The sequence below is a fragment of the Capricornis sumatraensis genome, chromosome 19 (genome assembly GCF_032405125.1).
Source record: "Capricornis sumatraensis isolate serow.1 chromosome 19, serow.2, whole genome shotgun sequence".
NCBI classification, from domain to species: domain Eukaryota; kingdom Metazoa; phylum Chordata; class Mammalia; order Artiodactyla; family Bovidae; genus Capricornis; species Capricornis sumatraensis.
This window is the reverse complement of record NC_091087.1, coordinates 65,283,156-65,300,831: the sequence shown is the minus strand read 5'-3', so window position 1 is coordinate 65,300,831 and position 17,676 is coordinate 65,283,156. Positions and strand designations below refer to the sequence as shown.

Genomic DNA, 17,676 nt, shown 5'->3' with positions numbered 1-17,676 from the left:
CCTCTGTCCATGGAATCCTCCAGGCAAGGACACTGGAGTGGGTAGCCATTTCCACTGATGGGCTTCCCTGGTGGCTCAAACGGTAAAGAATCCACCTGCAATGCAGGAGGCACGGGTTTGATCCCTGGGTCGGGAAGACCCCCTGGAGAAGAGAATGGCTACCCACTCCAGCATTCTTGCCTGGAGAATTCCACAGATGGAGATGCCTCGTGGATGGGCTACAGTCCATGGGGTCACAAAGAGTTGGATACGACTGAGCAACTAACACTTTCACTCCATTTATAGTTATCACAAAATATTTCACATATTCCCCATGTGGTGCAATATATCCCTACAGTTTATTTTATACATAATAGTTTGTCTTCTTAATCCCCTACCACTATGTGGTCCCTCCTCACTTTCCTCTCCCAACTATAACCCTCGTTTGTTCTCTGTATCTGTGAGTCTGCTTCTTTTTTGTTATATTTTTAGATTCCACATATAAGTGATATTGTACAGTATTTGTCTTTCTCTGTCTGACTTTGTTTACTTAACATAATGCCCTCCAAGTTCATCCATGTTGCTGCAAATGGCAAAATTTCATTCTTTTTTGTGGCTGAATGTGAGGCTTTGTTTTTAATGCATTAATTTGGGATTATTCATTCATAATGTTTGCATCTTTGAAGTATAACTGGCCTATAATTTTCCTTTCTCCTATTGCCCTTGTCTGATTGGGTATTGAGGTTCTATTGGCCTCATAAAATACGTTGGGAATTGTTCCCCTTTTCCTATTATCTGTATAAGTTTGCATAAAGTAGAGCTCAATCTCAAATGTTTAATAGAAGTTGTCTTTAAAATTGGAATGGTTTGGGACTTCCCTGGTGGTCCAGTGGTTAAGATTCTGTGTTCCAGTACAGGGGAGCTAGGTTTGATCCCTGGTCAGGGAACTAGATTCCATATGCCACAGCTAAAAATCTCATGTGCTGCAACTAAGACCCAGCACAACCAAACACATAAATAAATATTCTTTTTTAATGGAATGGTTTTCAACCACCAAATCCATTTTTTCATTATGTAAGTCTAGTGATATTTTTTAATTGTTATATATTACAATTTTCTAGAAAATTATCCTTATTTTCCAAGATTTCAAGTGTACTGGCTAGATTGTCCCTTTATATTCTTCAGCTCTCTATCTCTCTTGATATAAAAGCATAGATAAGTATTAGTAGCTCAGTTGTGTCCAACTCTGTGACTCCATGGACTGTAGCCTGCCATGGGATTCTCCAAGCAAGAATACTGGAGTGGGTTGCCATTCCCTTCTTCAGGGGATCTTCCCGATCCAGGGATGGAACCTAGGTCTCCTGCCTTGCAGGCAGATTCCTTACTGTCTGAGCCACTTGTGAAGCCGAAAGTGTTAGTTGCACAGTCAGGTCCGAGTCTTTGCAACCCCATGGACTGTAGCCCACCAGGATGCACTGTCCCTGGAGATTGTCCAGGCAAGAGTACTGGAGTGGGTTACCATTCCCTTCTCCAGATCTCTCTTTGCTGCATGCTATATAATTTCTTCAGGTCTATTTTCCATTTCACCAAATCCCTTTTTGGTTAAGTCTAAATTTGCTCTCTAACCTGTCCACTGAGGCTTTTTTTTGCTTTTGTTTTTGTATTTTAATGTCAATGACTATTTCATTTCTAGAATTGTTACTTTGTTTCAATCTATCTGGTTCTTACAAAACAGAAACAGACTCAAAAACTTAGAGAACAAATTTAGTTACCAGGGGAAGGATAGTTAGGGTTTGGGATGGACATGTACACACTGCATATTTTGAACGAGTAACCAACAAGGACCTGCTGTATAGCACAAGAACTCTGCTGGATGTTAGGATAGGAGGAGAGCTTGGGGGAGAAAGGATACATGTATACATATGGCTGAATCCCTTTGCTGCTAACCTGAAACTACTACAACATTGTTAATTGGTTATACCTCAATACAAAATAAGAAGTTTTAGAGAAAAAGACCCACTGACTGGGTTTGAAGAGTAACTCCATCACTTTACTACCCATGTTTATGAGGGAAAGTTTACGTTTCCTTTTTAAGGTTTAGCTTCCTTGTCTAAAAAAGTGATGAGGTATAGCCAATTAAAACATATGCTGAAATGATAAGCATATATAGGATGAATTGCAAACATGAGAAAATATATAATTACTAAAGAATAAAGAACCAGATAGCTTTTATTTTCCTAATGAGAAAATATTTTTAAAAAGAAGATAATAAATATTTTCTCATTAGGAAAAAAATGCATATGTTTTTATTTTCTTTATTATATAGTTCTAATATGGAAGTTCTTAAGGGGAATAATCTTGCTTTTTATTAACTATACTAAAGTAAGTCATTGTGAATTATTTCTTCATGTATTTTGTAATTTTAGATTGTGATCTCATGTTCATCAGGATTTTAATTCTAAGAATCCTATTGGGCCTAGGTTGAAGGCACACCCCTCCAGAGAGGTTTGAGGATTGATTCTGAGCTTGCTTCTGCCAGACACTCCAATGCTATTTTGTGCCCAGCACCAATTTATTTGACTTTCCAGTTTGGGAGTTCATAGAACATGCACGTATTACAAATTCAAACTCCAAACATATTCAAAAATAGGTTCATGTTTACTCATTCTCAAGGGAAACTATAGATGTTTCATTTCTCAGGCTCAGATAGATCCGTTCTTTATCACCTCCATATAAGAATACATTCTTTCCAAAAGATATATGTCTTTTATCAAACATATAACCTTTCATGGGTTTTGACTTTCTACTGAGGACAACTCAGCTCTAACTCCCAACCTAGGATAGCCCCAAGATGCAATTTACTTTCTCTGTGTGGGCTTTAAAATTCAAGCCACTAAGGAATATAATAAAAAAGAAACAGATTCACATATATAGAGAACAAACCAGTGGTTATGAGTGGAGAGAGGGAAGAGGGCAGGGAACTAAGAGGTACAAGCTATTAAATGCAAAATAAGCTACAGGGATATATTGTACAACACAGGGAATATAGCCAATTTTTAAAATAATAACTATATATATGGAATATAACCCTTATAAATTATAAATCACTATATTGTACACTTGTAATTCATATAATATTGTATATCAACTATGCTATTGTTTAGTTGCCAAGTTGTACCCAACTCTTTGCAATCCCATGGACTGCAGCCTGCCAGGCTCCTCTGTCCATGGGATTTCCCAGGCAAGAATACTGGAGTGGTTTGCCGTTTTCTTCTCCAGGGGATCTTCCTGACCCAGGGATCAAACCCAAGTCTCTTGCATTGACAGGCAGATTATTTACCACTGAGTCACCAGGGAAGCCCAACATCAACTATACTTCAATTAAAAACAAAAAACTCAAGCCACTAAGTTTACCAAGACTGTCAATTTCCCCAACCCAGGACTACTATAGTATCAGTTTATATACTTATCACCCTGGTTCTCAATTCCCTCTTCATTTTTGCCCCTTTCACTCTGATAAAATTAGCTATATATTTAAAATCATGTTTATTACATTTCATCCAGCACTTCCAGCATTTTAAGTGGGACAGCTGTCAAGTTATTAAGACTGCCTGAATGCCTAATAGAAAAGTCTCCAAAGCACTTACTTACCTTTCCATCCCTTTTCTTTTGATTAAATAAGGGGAAAGACTCAATTAGATACTGCTATTTCTTTAACTATTTCTTATAGTTTCTCATTATCTATGAAGAAGGTGGGAACACTCTAGATCAAAGCTTTCTATAGCTAACAGTCATTTGAGTTGCAGAATAAGGAAGGATAGATAAGTGGCCACTAAAGTTATAACAGATTTTGACGGGAAAAAATGTAAGATGAATATTCAAAACCAAGAATATCTTGAATTCAAAATAGTGGAAGGTCTGCTGTAATCAGTACTTATAGTACAACACATAGAAAGTACAAACCCATTATGGTTCTTCCTCTAAATATATATATGTAATTTAAACAAATCAAACATAAAGAAAATTAAGAAATAAAGTGACTTCTAAAAAATAGAATATCTTTTCACTGTATTTGGTGCTGTCTTACAGATCCAGTTTCTTAAGTGAAAAAAAAAAGAAAAGAAGCTATTTTTCAGGAAGAATTTGAAAGAAGAAAAAAATATTGATTATTTCGGTAGTTAGAAAACATATTGCTCTGGGCAGAGTAATAAATAGTTTACAGTCAGAAAGATGAAACAGAAGATTATCACAAAACACTTAACATGGCGGAATGGACACATGATGGTAAGAAACGAGATGAGTATTTTAAATAGAATGAAATCTTGATATAAAATTAGACTTTTATGAGAAAATAAAGGGCCTGTAGAAGTGGATAACATGAATAAAGGAGTATTCTGAATGTTTAAGAGGGAACAGCAGACACAGAAACCCCACTGAAAATAAACTTGGATAATTTGGAAGTCAGAGAAGAAACACTGACCCTTTGTTCTAAGGACAGACATGCTCTCTATTTGCCCTGCCCTCTGCCTTTCCAGCACCAACAAGGCTGCTATATGCATTGGGCAAGCAGTACTTTTCCACTTCCTCAGTAGTGGGGCAGGGGATACTAAAGATAATGCAATAGAGAAACCATTATCAAAGCAAGATGACAAAAGATGAGATTACAATCTCAGAGACCAAGAACCCAGAACTGGGGAGACAGACATATGATGAGAATTAAGGAGCTCTCCACTGGCTTTTACAAGTAACAGGCTGATATTTTTCTACTTTGGGTATAAAATTGATATGTGCCAATGACTTGCCCACTAATCATGGAATGGTGAACTTGAAAAAGGCATCAGAGGTCATTTAGACCATTACTTCATTTCATTCAAAATACCTCTTCTCCTATAAACCATTTGACCCTCAGTTCTCCAAATGTGCATATTTAACATACAGGTCATATATTTGTATGTACAAAGTATTTCCTTCTAATGATTTTTATTAGACCTCAGTAGAATTATTCATTTTAAACTATATTGAGGCAACTCACCTAAGAAGGATTTGATACTGATTAGAAAGAATATGTTTCTACTAGTTTTTAGTTTCCCACGACACACACAAACATGCAACTTTACCTTAGTGAAAGCTCGGTAACATAAGCCACACACCTCCACCAGGTAGGCCAACGTGAAGACGGCATTCTGAATCACAAAACTGAGCAGTTTTGAAAATGGTTCCAACAAACTCTGCAATGAGATTAGGGCCAAAAAAATCTATTGCTGCTTCTTTCATGAAAAAAAAAAAGGAATTAAAGTCTAATGACACTTTAACTAATGGGGATCATTCTTTAATTTAAAATCTGTTGCCAGGTGGCTACTATAGCAAACTGGTTGGTCTAACAAGAACTGAATCTTCAATGAGTAGCTCAAAGAACATGATTTAATCATTTTATTGCTCAAAAAAAATCCATCTTTCCAAGTGGCATCACTTATAAACCAACCTAACTCTAATCTTATCCTCATACCCACCCCCAAGCAATCAAGACTCTGTGATGTCTGTGCGAGGATCTCTCGTCCTATTTCTCTAAATCCTTAGGCATTTATGAGTTAATCAGACCTAAGCAAAGTGAAATGAAAGTTTCTCAGTTCAGTTCAGTCGCTCAGTCGTGTCCGACTCTTTGCGACCCCATGAATCGCAGCACATCAGGCCTCCCTGTCCATCACCAACTCCCAGAGTTCACTCAGACTCACGTCCATTGAGTCAGTGATGCCATCCAGCCATCTCATCCTCAGTCGTCCCCTTCTCCTCCTGCCCCCAATCCCTCTCAGCATCAGTGTCTTTTCCAATGAGTCAACTCTTCGCATGAGGTGGCCAAAGTACTGGAGTTTCAGCTTCAGCATCATTCCTTCCAAAGAAATCCCAGGCCTGATCTCCTTCAGAATAGACTGGTTGGATCTCCTTGCAGTCCAAGGGACTCTCAAGAGTCTCCTCCAACACCACAGTTCAAAAGCATCAATTCTTCAGCACTCAGTCATGTCCAACTCTTTGTGACCCTGTGGATTGTAGCCCGCCAGACTCCTCTGTTCATGGGATTCTCCAGGCAAGAATACTGGAGTGGGTAGCCATTCCCTTCTCCAGGGGATCTTCCTGACCCAGGGACTGAACCACAGTCTTTAGCACAGGTGGCAGATTCTTTACCATCTGAGTTATCAGGGAAGCTCTAGCTCTTCAAACCTAGCTCCTCTAGAAATCTGTCATCTCAGTTAAGTAGAAAAAACCACCCTTGCATGTAAGTACCAAAGGACTATTAGCTTAATAAAACTCATCAGGACCCAGATTCCTACCAATGTTTACCAGGAAAGCATTGCCATTTTTCACTTTCCCTTCTGAATCCGACCCATAAAGAGTCAGTTATAGATCAATATGCTTTCTTAAGTCATTTGGAAACATTTCCTGAGTACCTACTAAGTATCAGGCAGAGTTAGATGCTTTTATATCATTTATCTCATCATTTATAAAATTCTTTTAAAAAATCCTGGGGAGATAATATATTATAATAATTAATGACACACACTCTAGAATTTTACACAGAGAGCAAACTTTAGCTCTCTGCAACTTTGAATATATGATTTAACATCTCTAGACTTTATTTTCTCCCATGTAAAATGAGGATAACAATTACCTCCATCTCAGTATTTCTGTGAGAATTAAAGAAGATGATGTACGTAAAGCACTTGGCAACAGTAAGCCTCTCATCACTGTTAGTTATGATCTGCACATCTCTGAAGCTTTAATATTCCCATTCTGCTGCTGAGACAGTTAAGTAGGCAAGTAACTTGCCTAAGGCCATACAGCTATTGAATGGAATTCAAACTCAAATTCGGGGGCAATCTTCCAGAGAGAGAACTGCTCTATAGGGAAGACAGGATTTTAATTGGACTCCAAAGGACTTTTATGCTGCGATTTCTGCTAATTCTCAACCTCTATGGTCCTAACTGTTTGGATTATAAAAGTAATACATGCTCAGTGTGCAAAAGGAGGATTTGTAGAAAAGTAAAGATAAGGAAATAAGTCCTCCGTATTCCCATCATAACATTTTGATATATTTCTCTTCTTCTTTACACAGCAGTTTACTCAGTTGAAATCTTGCACAGATATAATAATACATTTTGTTAAGATAGTACTATCTGAAATTTCCAATGCTATTTAATTCTTCATATAGATCTATCTTAATGGCCACAAGTCAGATTTTATTATAAAAAAGATCTCAATAAATATATTTTTGTATGAAATTTGCATTTGCTTCTTTAGAGTAGATTCTGAGGAAAAGAATGACCATATCAAAGATTTTGTATATTTTGGGGTCCTTTCCCTTATGAATACAAAAATGATTTCATTACATGTTAGCTGCCCCTGAGGATAGGAATTATGTTTGCTATCTATATTACCCAAAGGAACCATGTAGTGTTTTCCATATAGAAAATCTTAAAGACACTCTTTAAAATAGTACTATTGATTCAGTATTCTTTGCTCTGTATAAATGTTGTTGCCTTGAAACACTAATAATGGATGACTGGGGAGAGAAATATGTCTGTGTTGTTACATAATACATCCTTATTGGTTAAAAAAAAAAAAAAAGAAGAAGAAGAAACCTAGATTGAACCTATATAGAAACTTGCTTTTTTATCTAGTAAAGCAACATGGTATTGGGGCAGTACAGTACTACAGACAAAAAACTTGAAATCAAAGCACCTAGATTCAAGTCTCAAATCTTCCATTAAGCAGCTACGTGACCTTGGTCAAAACACGTCATTTCTCTGATCCTATTTCCTTATCGCTAAATGAAAAGACTAGACTAAATAATATCTTTGCAGTTTTCCATGAGTCTATGCAAGCAAAGTCAAGGTAAAAAGTTACAAGGGATGTGCCTTCTTGGTACACACTGGCAACCCACTCCAGTACTCTTGCCTGGAAAATCCCATGGATGGAGGAGTCTGGTAGGCTGCAGTCCATAAGGCCGCTAAGAGTCGGACATGACTGAGCAACTGAGAGACTTCACTTTCACTTTTCCCTTTCATGCATTGGAGAAGGAAATGGCAACCCACTCCAGGGTTCTTGCCTGGAGAATCCCAGGGACGGGGGAGCCTGGTGGGCTGCCATCTATGGGGTCACACAGAGTCGGACACGACTGAAGTGACGCAGCAGCAGCAGCAGCAGCAGTAACTATTTGGTACTTCTAGTAACTACAATCCATTGCAATATAAACTATTGCATTATTGCATATAACGCAGCCTGGAAATGTAGCCAGGAATACAAAAGTGAATAAGATTTACCGCTGGACTTTGTAAAGCTCACAGGCTCACTGGGGAGACGACAGGATAGCTGCTAATAAAGAGAGCTCTATCAGGTACTGTGAATCTTGACAGAGTGTGGATCTAAAAAGGCTGCTACAGAGAATGTGAGCCTTTTTAAAACTAGTGAAAGCAAAAGTCGCTCAGTCGTGTCCAACTTTTTGCAACCCCATGGACTGTAGAGTCCATGGAATTCTCCAGGCCAACTGGAGTGGGTAGCCTTTCTCTTCTCCAGCCTTTCCCTAACTCAGGGATCAAACTCAGGTCTGCTGCACTGCACGCAGACTCTTTACCAGCTGAACCACAAGGGAAGCCCACGAATATTGGAGTGGGTTGCCTATTCCTGCTCCAGCAGATCTTCCCAACCCAGGAGCTGAATCAGGGTCTCCTGCATTGTAGGTGGATTCTTTACCAAATGAGCTCTAAGTGAAGCCCTGAGCTTTCCATTTTAAAATCGGAATGGAATTCAAATTCTCATCTTGAAGAATGAGAAGGAGTTTAGTCTCCAATAAGGGTATAAAGCATTTCAGGCAAAGGAAATAGCCTAAGCAAAGGCAAGGAAGTATGAAATTAAATAAGATGATAAATGTATAGCAATTAGCACAATGTCTGCCATATGGTAAGTGCTCAACCAATACTAGTTGTTGTTTTGATGGTGATGATGACAGTGCTTCTGAAAGTACACAGGAAGCATGGGGATGGGACAAGTTCAGTACAGTACAGTTCAGTTCAGTTCAGTTGCTTAGTCGTGTCCGACTCTCTGTGACCACATGAACTGCAGCACTCCAGGCCTCCCTGTCCATCACCAACTCCCGGAGTCCACCCAAACCCATGTCCATCGAGTCAGTGATGCCATCCAACCATCTCATCTTCTGTCGTCCCCTTCTCCTCCTGCCCTCAATCTTTCCCAGCATCAGGGTCTTTTCAAATGAGTCAGCTCTTCGCATCAGGCGGCCAAAGTATTAGAGTTTCAGCTTCAACATCAGTCCTTCCAATGAACACCCAGAACTGATCTCCTTTAGCCAAAGACTAAACTGGAAAGGTAGGCTTGCAAGCTAATGAAGTACCTTCTTGCATGCTCCATTAAGAAATCAGGACATTATCTTAAAAGAATGGAGAAGCTATCAAGGATTTTAAGCAACGAACTCATGCAAAGAGATCTGTATTTGGAAGGATCATCTAGATCATGGTATTGGGGATGAACTGGTAGACGAGGCCCAGGACTAAGAGAACCAATGATATTGTGATCTATTAGAGTTTTTTTCATATTAGGCACTTTCAGAAGGTTGAAAGTGAAGCATTTAGTATGTGATAACTATCTCTTCAGCATTATTACATGCCTGTGGTTGTGGGGTTAAAAAACAACTGAATACCAAGGGGGAAAGGAGAGTGGGGATGAACTGGGAGATTGGGATATTGATACTTTTGATGCTATGTATAAAATAGATAACTAATGGGAACCTACTGCATAGCTCAGGGAACTGGACTCAATGTGCTGCTGCTGCTAAGTCGCTTCAGTCGTGTCCGACTCTGTGCGACTCCATAGACGGCAACCCACCAGGCTCCCCCGTCCCTGGGATTCTCTAGGCAAGAATACTGGAGTGGGTTGCCATTTCCTTCTCCAATGCATGAAAGTGAAAAGTCAGAGTGAAGTCACTCAGTCGTGTCTGACTCTTAGTGACCCCATGGACTGCAGCCCACCAGGCTCCTCTGTCCATGGGATTTTCCAGGCAAGAGTACTGGAGTGGGCTGCCATTTCCTTCTCCAGGACTCAATGTGCTATGGTGACCTAAATGGGTAGGAAATCCAGAAAAGAGGGGTATACGTGTATGCATAGCTGACTCACTTTGGTGTGCAGCAGAAACTAACACAACCTTGTAAAGCAACTATACTCCAATAAAAAGCAATTTAAAAATAACTGCATAACCAACTAGCTATGTTTTTCTGAAACATACATACCCTTGTGGCATTGGTAGAGGGTATCTTCAAGAGGCAAATCATAATTCTCAAACTGGAGTCTAAAGAACACTGTGAACCGATACAAAAAGACAAAAGTCAGTACTCTTCTTAATACATCTTCTGCTTCATATGTTTTCTCCAAGCAAATTTATGTTAGGAAAAATATCTGAAATATATCTGTCTTCTTACAGGTTTCCATGTCATACATTCATGTTGGGGGAAAAAAAGAGAATTCTTAGCTTTAAATAATTAAGCCATTCATTAAGCAGTTAAACAATTAAATAATATTAACTGATATTAAATGTGCCCAGTTTGAAAGAGGTAGAATAATTTGTGAAAGGCCATGTTGAAATAAAAAACCTATTTAGATCAATTTAAAATCATTGGAGTTATTAATCCAAGTAAAGAATGTTTAATCTGCCCTTTCTCTGCTACTAACAGACATAACAAAAACCTGGGGGAAAGCAGTAAAATTTCTACAAACGAAAACCATGCCTCACAAATCAAGCAGCACCGTATTTTGGCACGATTCCACATCAAAATGTACTTTTTAAATAATATTTGGGACTGGGGGAAAAGTGTTACAGCAAGAATAAGCAATGGTATTATTTAACATGGTTAATGATATCGCAACAGCAGATCTCTGCAGTTGTGTAGAATATTAACCTCTTTAAGACAGTATAAACGAAGTCAGTGGTTCTTCAAGTGTGATGCATGGACTAGCAGCATCTGTATTACCTGGAAACTAGCTGGAATGCAAACCCTCAGGTCACAACCCTACTGACCTGGAAGTTCTCAGAATAAGGCCCAGGAATTAGACTTTTAGTAAGTCCGCCAGGAGCCCTGATACACACTGAAGTTTGAAATCTACTTCTCTAAATTGATGAGAACAAACTACAGAAAGTCTCTCAATGGCTTAATCTTTTCCCCAGAGATTAAATACAATACAAAACAGGATGGTCAGAGGAAGTGTGCCCAGATAGAATCCAGCAGAGTGAGTTTTTAGATAAATCCTGAAAGCATTTCACAAGAACCTTCTAAGAAAACCGTTGCTCTATTTAATCTGCTCAATACCCATAGGAGTTGATGTGACATTTACATTACTTTAGAGCAGGGGCTGAAAACCAGCTGCTCATCAGGTCCCCATAGTGACCTACGAAGGAAGTCAGGAAATATCCTGGAAAATGTGGGGAGACGAGCAACACAAAGAAGGCATTCTCAAATAACAGCTGATTGGAATCCAATAGCAGCTGATCCCGTTAGCAAGGATGTGCTTTCTAGTTCTCAAGAATCTCAATTCTCCTTCTCATCTCACTCCACTCTACTCGTTCACCTTGCAGTCAGGGTCCCTTTGGACAGGGCTGACTGCTATAAATTAGGCTTACGAATTTGCCATGCCTGCCCCTCACCCTCTTTACTAGTGTGTGGCTCTTAAGCAATGAATGGCCCTGACCGGCTCTCCGGTCCTAGAGAGGATCCATGTGGTCTTGTTAAAATGCACGCACTTGTATTCCTAAGTGTACCTGTACAGTAGCTACAAACATACATAGTTTCAAGGTATTCATCCTCTTTGCCTGGACTTATTCAACTACTTCAGATTTCTGGATAGACAAGGATCAGAGAACATGAGAGATGCTAAAGACCTCAGCATTCCTGCTTTTCACAGTAATTTCAGACTCAGAAAACAGAACACACCAAGCTAAGGGCCCCTGAATTATCATCCTCACAGACATTATTGAAGGTTATATTTTTCCACATCTGCCGATTAAGAAAAATGTATTATCAGAGACGGTTGGATTTTTTTAAAAAACAACATGTTACATGTATGTAATACTCATTTCAGAAGTGGTGCTACCAACATGTAACTTCACTTGGCTGATCAACAAGTGATTTATTTTGCTGTGAGTTGAATATCTTCATTCTGTGATAAAGCACAAAAAGCTTGTGGAACCCATGAGGTTCAAAGACATAATAGTGGTCACCATCAGCCACCTCTTTTCTCCCTGCTATGGAGACCTGAATTCCTTCAAATCACTCTTGTCTGAGAATGACTCTGAGTCCACTAGTGGAAAGGACACTAGCCAGAATCCCTGAGTTCTGATCTTTTCACTGCCACTATCTCTCTGAATTCGCAGTTCTCCGTCTGGAAAATGGGAGTATCAAAAAGGATGGTGTTTATAGGTCTCTTCCAGTTTTAACAGGATATGATTCTGCGTTTGCATTGAATGGGCTCATGTTGAAAATGTTCCTTAGGCTACCAGATTTCCAGCTAGATAATTGTGTGGTATCCTGGAGGGTGGCATGGCACTGGGTAGGGAGTGAGGGTGGGGACGGACGTAAAGCCGTCAAACAGAAATATCATCTTGGTCTTGCAAGTACTTTATTCACAAACACAAAATTTTAGATAATTCTCTAAAATTGAAGCTTGACATTATATGTCTGGTCTCCTTTCAGATGAAACTATTTACCTACAAATTTATTTAATATCCATTTGAGAACATTTTCTAAATAAACAATCTACTAATGTCTTCCTGAACTTTTTATTTTTTAACCAACTGGAAACATGAAGTCACTAAGTCAGAATGCCCACTGAATATTACTGTCATTCTGCAACATTTGGAGAGAAAATCTCAATAACACTTTCTACTCTGTGGCTAACAAAGATTCCTTCTAGCCCTTTACGAAACATTAAATCTTCCCAGACCAGGTGGCCTGCAAACAGTAAGGAAATGATTTGAAATGAAATACTGGGTTCAGCTTACCTTCAGAGGTAAAACACAAGGCAGCTTGGCAAAAAATGTCTGAAACTGATTGCTGATCGTGGTCCAGAGGCTACTAGGAGAATCCATGGGCAAAGCTTCCATGAAGGTAGCAATGTTTTCCAAACAGCGTATCATAGCACCCCCTGCTGGTAAATTCTTTTTGTTATTTAGACCCTAAAAACACAAAAGCATAGGCAATCAACTGCTGAAATGGTGTGGGAATTCAGACAGCTGTTTGGTGAAGATCAGTTCTTTAAAAATCATATACTCACGTTAAAAACATGTGTTGTGTGTAAGCTTTGTACCTGGCAGGAGTACAGAGAAAAATGGACTAATCTACAGAAACTTGGGGGTAGGGGGAATTGTGATTTTTGACTCAGGGAGAAAAGGTGAAATGTGAGCAGAAAACTGGAAATATCTTCCCAGGATCTACAATTGGCATGGTCAGGTGTTCAGAAGACAAAGTGAATGATGCTTGCTAGTATCTCTACCAGCAGTGATTAACACACACACAAACTCTCCATGGCTGTTCCTCTTACTCCAAATTTGAATTTCAGGAAACTTGCCCATTCTCTTAAAAAACTTCCCTGGTGGCTCAGATAGTAAAGAATCTGCCTGCAATGCAGGAGACCCAGATTCAATCCCAGAGTTGGGAAGATCCCCCAGAGAAGGGAATGGCAACCCACTCCAGTACCCTTGCCTGCAAAGTTCCAAGGACAGAGGAGCTTGGAGAGCTATAGTCCATGAGGTCACAAAGAGTTGGACATGACTGAGTGATTAACACACACATTAAAGGAACAGCAAAGTCCCCAAGGCAAGCTGCCAACCATCCAAGTTAACTGAAAGAGTTAATAAGTAGAGGAAAGGAGACAGACTCCAAGTTAAGTGATACAATGAATAAGCTGTGGAGGTGAGAACTGACTCCACTCCACTCTCCAAATAGGCAGACTTTGAACCCAGATTCTGAGATAAACAAAGCTGTGAAGCTGAAATTTGAATCTAAAGTCACATAATGTAGTGCATATGGCTTTATCCACCACACATTTTGAAAGCTGAAAGTGAGCGCTCAGAGGGTGGCATCCACCCCTCAGTGGAGGGGTCCAGAAGCTTTAAGTACATCCACACTGAACAGCAGTGTCCAACTGACTGTTCTATACATTAGCCATTTTTATCTTTTAAGCTTTCACATATTAAATTATTCAGCATCTAATTTAACATTTAAATTTTTAATATTTAAATTAAATGACTTTGAATTTCTTTCTCATAAGCGATTTCAACAAGGGCTTAGAGTTTCGACAAGGCAAACCTACCTCCAAGAGCTGGCTGAGAGCAGCAATAGAGCTCAGCTCGTTGAAGTCCATCAGAGATGTGGCCAAGGTCCGTAAAAAAGTCCCGTCTGGAAAGTCAATGGTCAGGTTTAGTAGCATTCACCTTTCAGCAACTAGCCAGGTCTATGGTGTCAGCCTCCCCCGTGGATGAATTACCTTTGATGGTGCTCTGGAACAGCTGTGGGAAGATGCCATTGGGAGCCAGCTGATGGAAGATACAGCGCAGGAACTGCTTGGCCACCCCAGCTGCATTGCCGGGGACCATCATGCTGGGGTTGAGCAGGGAGAGAAAAGAACAAGGAATCTTGGAGCATTGAGCATGAGTTCAGATACTTATTTACTTATTTATTCACATGCACAACCGTCCTCTTACGGAATAACTCATTGTCACCTGCACTGATGAGATGAAATATTCTAGTCACATGGAATCGCTATTAACAATAAGCTTTTAGAAAGAGGGAACCAGGTAATGCCAGAGTTGGTCTCAGACTAATTCCAGCCACCCTGCTGTACAGATGAGGGTTCCCAGGTCCAGAGAGAAAAGGTGATCTGCAAAGACCCTGATGCTGGAAAAGATGGAAGGCAAAAGGAGAAGAGGGTGGCAGAGGATGAGATGGTTAGCTAGCATCACTGACTCAGTGGACACCAATTTGAGCAAACTCCAGGAGAGAGTGGAGAGGAGCCTGGAGTCCATGGGATCGCAAAGAACTGGACATGACTTGGTGGCTGAACAACAACAACAAAGGTTACACGTCCAGAGGGTGGCAGAGTCAGGACTAGAATTCAGGATGGGGATTATCAGTAAGATCCTCCCATAAAGTGTCGTTGGCTATGAAAGTGAGCACCTCCAAGGAACAATGCAGGGAGAGAGATGTTCATTCCTATTGGAAGAGCAGGTGCATTTTCTTGGGGCCTCTGAACTGGTACTTGTAAAAAGGTCAGGACTTTGATATATCCAGTTTTCCCCTTTACCCTCTGCACCACCTCTGCATGTCAAAACAGGGAGCCAAGAGATGATTATGTTCCCTTTTCCTTTAGACCAAAGTATTAGAAAAGGGACTTCCCCGAAAGTCCAGGAGTTAAGACTCTGCTCTTCCACTGCAGGGAGCACGGATTCAACCCCTGGCCAGGGAATTAAGATTTCACATGCTGCACATGTTAATCGCTTGGTCATGTCCAACTCTTTGAGATTCCACGGACTGTAGCCCACCAGGTTCTTCTGTCCATAGGATTCTCCAGGCAAAAATACTGGAGTGGGTAGCCATTTCCTTCTCCAAGGGATCTTCCTGACCCAGGAATCGAACCCCTGTCTCCTGCATTGCAGGCAGATTCTTTACTGTCTGAGCCACTGGGGAAGCCCCACATGCTGCATGGTGTGGCCAAAAACAAATAAATAAATGAGATTAAAACATTAAAAATCTCACGAAGTATCAGAACGGACATTCCCAGAGGTGATTCTGGCTGAGTGGCTGAAAGGAAGAAAGAGGAAATCAAAGAGCCCAGACAGATAACTCATAAAAAGTCCCTCTTACCTAAATTGTTATTTTTGCCTGTCTACCCTGATATGCTGGTTCAAACTTATAGGTCAAAAACATTCTTCGGGAAGAAATGACACCAAGTTTTCACAAACCCTTTCAAAAATTAGAGGAGGGAACCCTTCCCAGTTTATTTTATGAGGCTAGCAAAGCCCTAAAGCTAAAATCACATAAAGCATTACAAATAAAATAAAACAAGAAGGAACATAAAGGAAATAAGAAGAAAAAGGACAAACCAATAGTCTTCATGGACATTGAATCCAACTGTACATACATAAGAAGAATGATTGACCACGACCAAATAATTTATCCCAAGAATATAAGAATGACTTGATATTCAAAACTCAATGAATGGAACTTAATACCTTAAATAAAAAAGTGCAAAACACATACCATTATTTAAGTGCCTTTGGCAAAATTCAACCTGAATTCATGATTAAAAAAATTATCGGAAAACTAGAAATAGAAGGAACATCCTGTCTGGGTAAGGGCACTTATGAAAACCTATAGTAAACATAATTAATGGTGAGATACATGTTTTTCTCGTCAGATTAGGAACAAGGCAAGGATGCTCAATCACATCTTTATTATTGTACTGGAGGTCCTAGTCATTGCAATAGGGTAACAGGAAAAGGTATAAAAAATCAGAAAGGGGTAAAACTGTCACTATTTACAGATGACATGATATGTTTACATATCAAGGACTCTAAAAAGCAGCTATTACAACTAAGTGAATTTAGTTTATTACAGCACAGTGTTAAAAAAAAAAAGTACATTTGTATATCAGCAGCAGAAAGTAAGAAAATGAAAAAAATTTTTAATTCTGTTTACACTGACTTTAAAAAACAAAACTCCTGGTAGTAAATTTAACAGAAGTTATGCAAGATCTCTACAGTGAAAGCCACAAAACACTGCTGAGAGAAACAAAGACAAAATGAAAGTATACATTATGGTTATGAATTAAAAGACAATATTTTTATAGGGTCATTTATCCTCAGATTGACTTCTACTTTGAATACAGTCCTAGCAGGCTTTTTCTCCCCAGATTGAAAAGCTAATTCTAAAATTTATATGGAAACATAAGGAATCTAGAATATCCAAACTAATCTTCTTGAAAAGGACGACCAAAGTTGGAAGATTCATACTATCTCACTTCACGACTTACTCTACAGCTACAGTAACCAACACAGTGTAGTGGCAGCGTAATGTACGGATCAGTGAAAAAGACCAAGAACCTGGACATTTTGCTGTTGTTTAGTCACTAAGTCGTGTCCAGCTCTTTGCGACCCCATGGACTGTAGCTTGCCAGGTTCCTCTGTCCATGGGATTCTCCGGGCAAGAATACTGGAGTGGGGTTGCCATTGCCTACTCCAGGGGATCTTCCCAACCCAGGGATCAAAGATGCGTCCCCTGAACAGCCTGCATTGGCAGCTAAACTCTTTACCACCGAGCTACCTGGGAAGCCCTTGGGTTGCATGGGCGTATGCATGTGCTGCTTCCTCCACCACGAACGTTCTTTCTATAAGTTGCTGTGCGGAGCACTCTCCTACTATCTTATTTCTTTAAATACCATTTGCTCAGAAAAGCTACTATATCTAAAATACCACCTCCACCCCTCTCTATCTCCTGGGCTTTCTTGATTATTTTCATAGAATTTAGTACTAAATGATATTAAATTATCAGTTTTCTTTTGTGTTAATCAGCTCATTGTCTGCCTCCTCAAATAGAATCTAAGTTTCACAAGAGCCAGGATTTGCTCTTTTGTTCACTAGGGCATCCT

The 17,676-nt window shown here is 39.6% G+C and overlaps 1 protein-coding gene across 3 annotated transcripts in view; it reads right to left on the bottom strand.

The window, feature by feature from the left end:
* The window catches only part of UNC79 (unc-79 homolog, NALCN channel complex subunit), a 209,032-nt gene that overhangs the window by 37,639 nt on the left and 153,717 nt on the right, over window positions 1–17,676 (bottom strand). For all 3 annotated transcript variants that reach the window (XM_068991237.1, XM_068991239.1, XM_068991238.1), the window contains 5 exons: window positions 14,518–14,630; window positions 14,344–14,429; window positions 13,034–13,207; window positions 10,272–10,340; window positions 5,097–5,207 (listed from right to left, as the gene is read on the bottom strand). In XM_068991237.1, coding sequence (XP_068847338.1) covers window positions 5,097–5,207; window positions 10,272–10,340; window positions 13,034–13,207; window positions 14,344–14,429; window positions 14,518–14,630 — 553 coding nt within the window. The remainder of the gene's footprint in view (window positions 1–5,096; window positions 5,208–10,271; window positions 10,341–13,033; window positions 13,208–14,343; window positions 14,430–14,517; window positions 14,631–17,676) is intronic.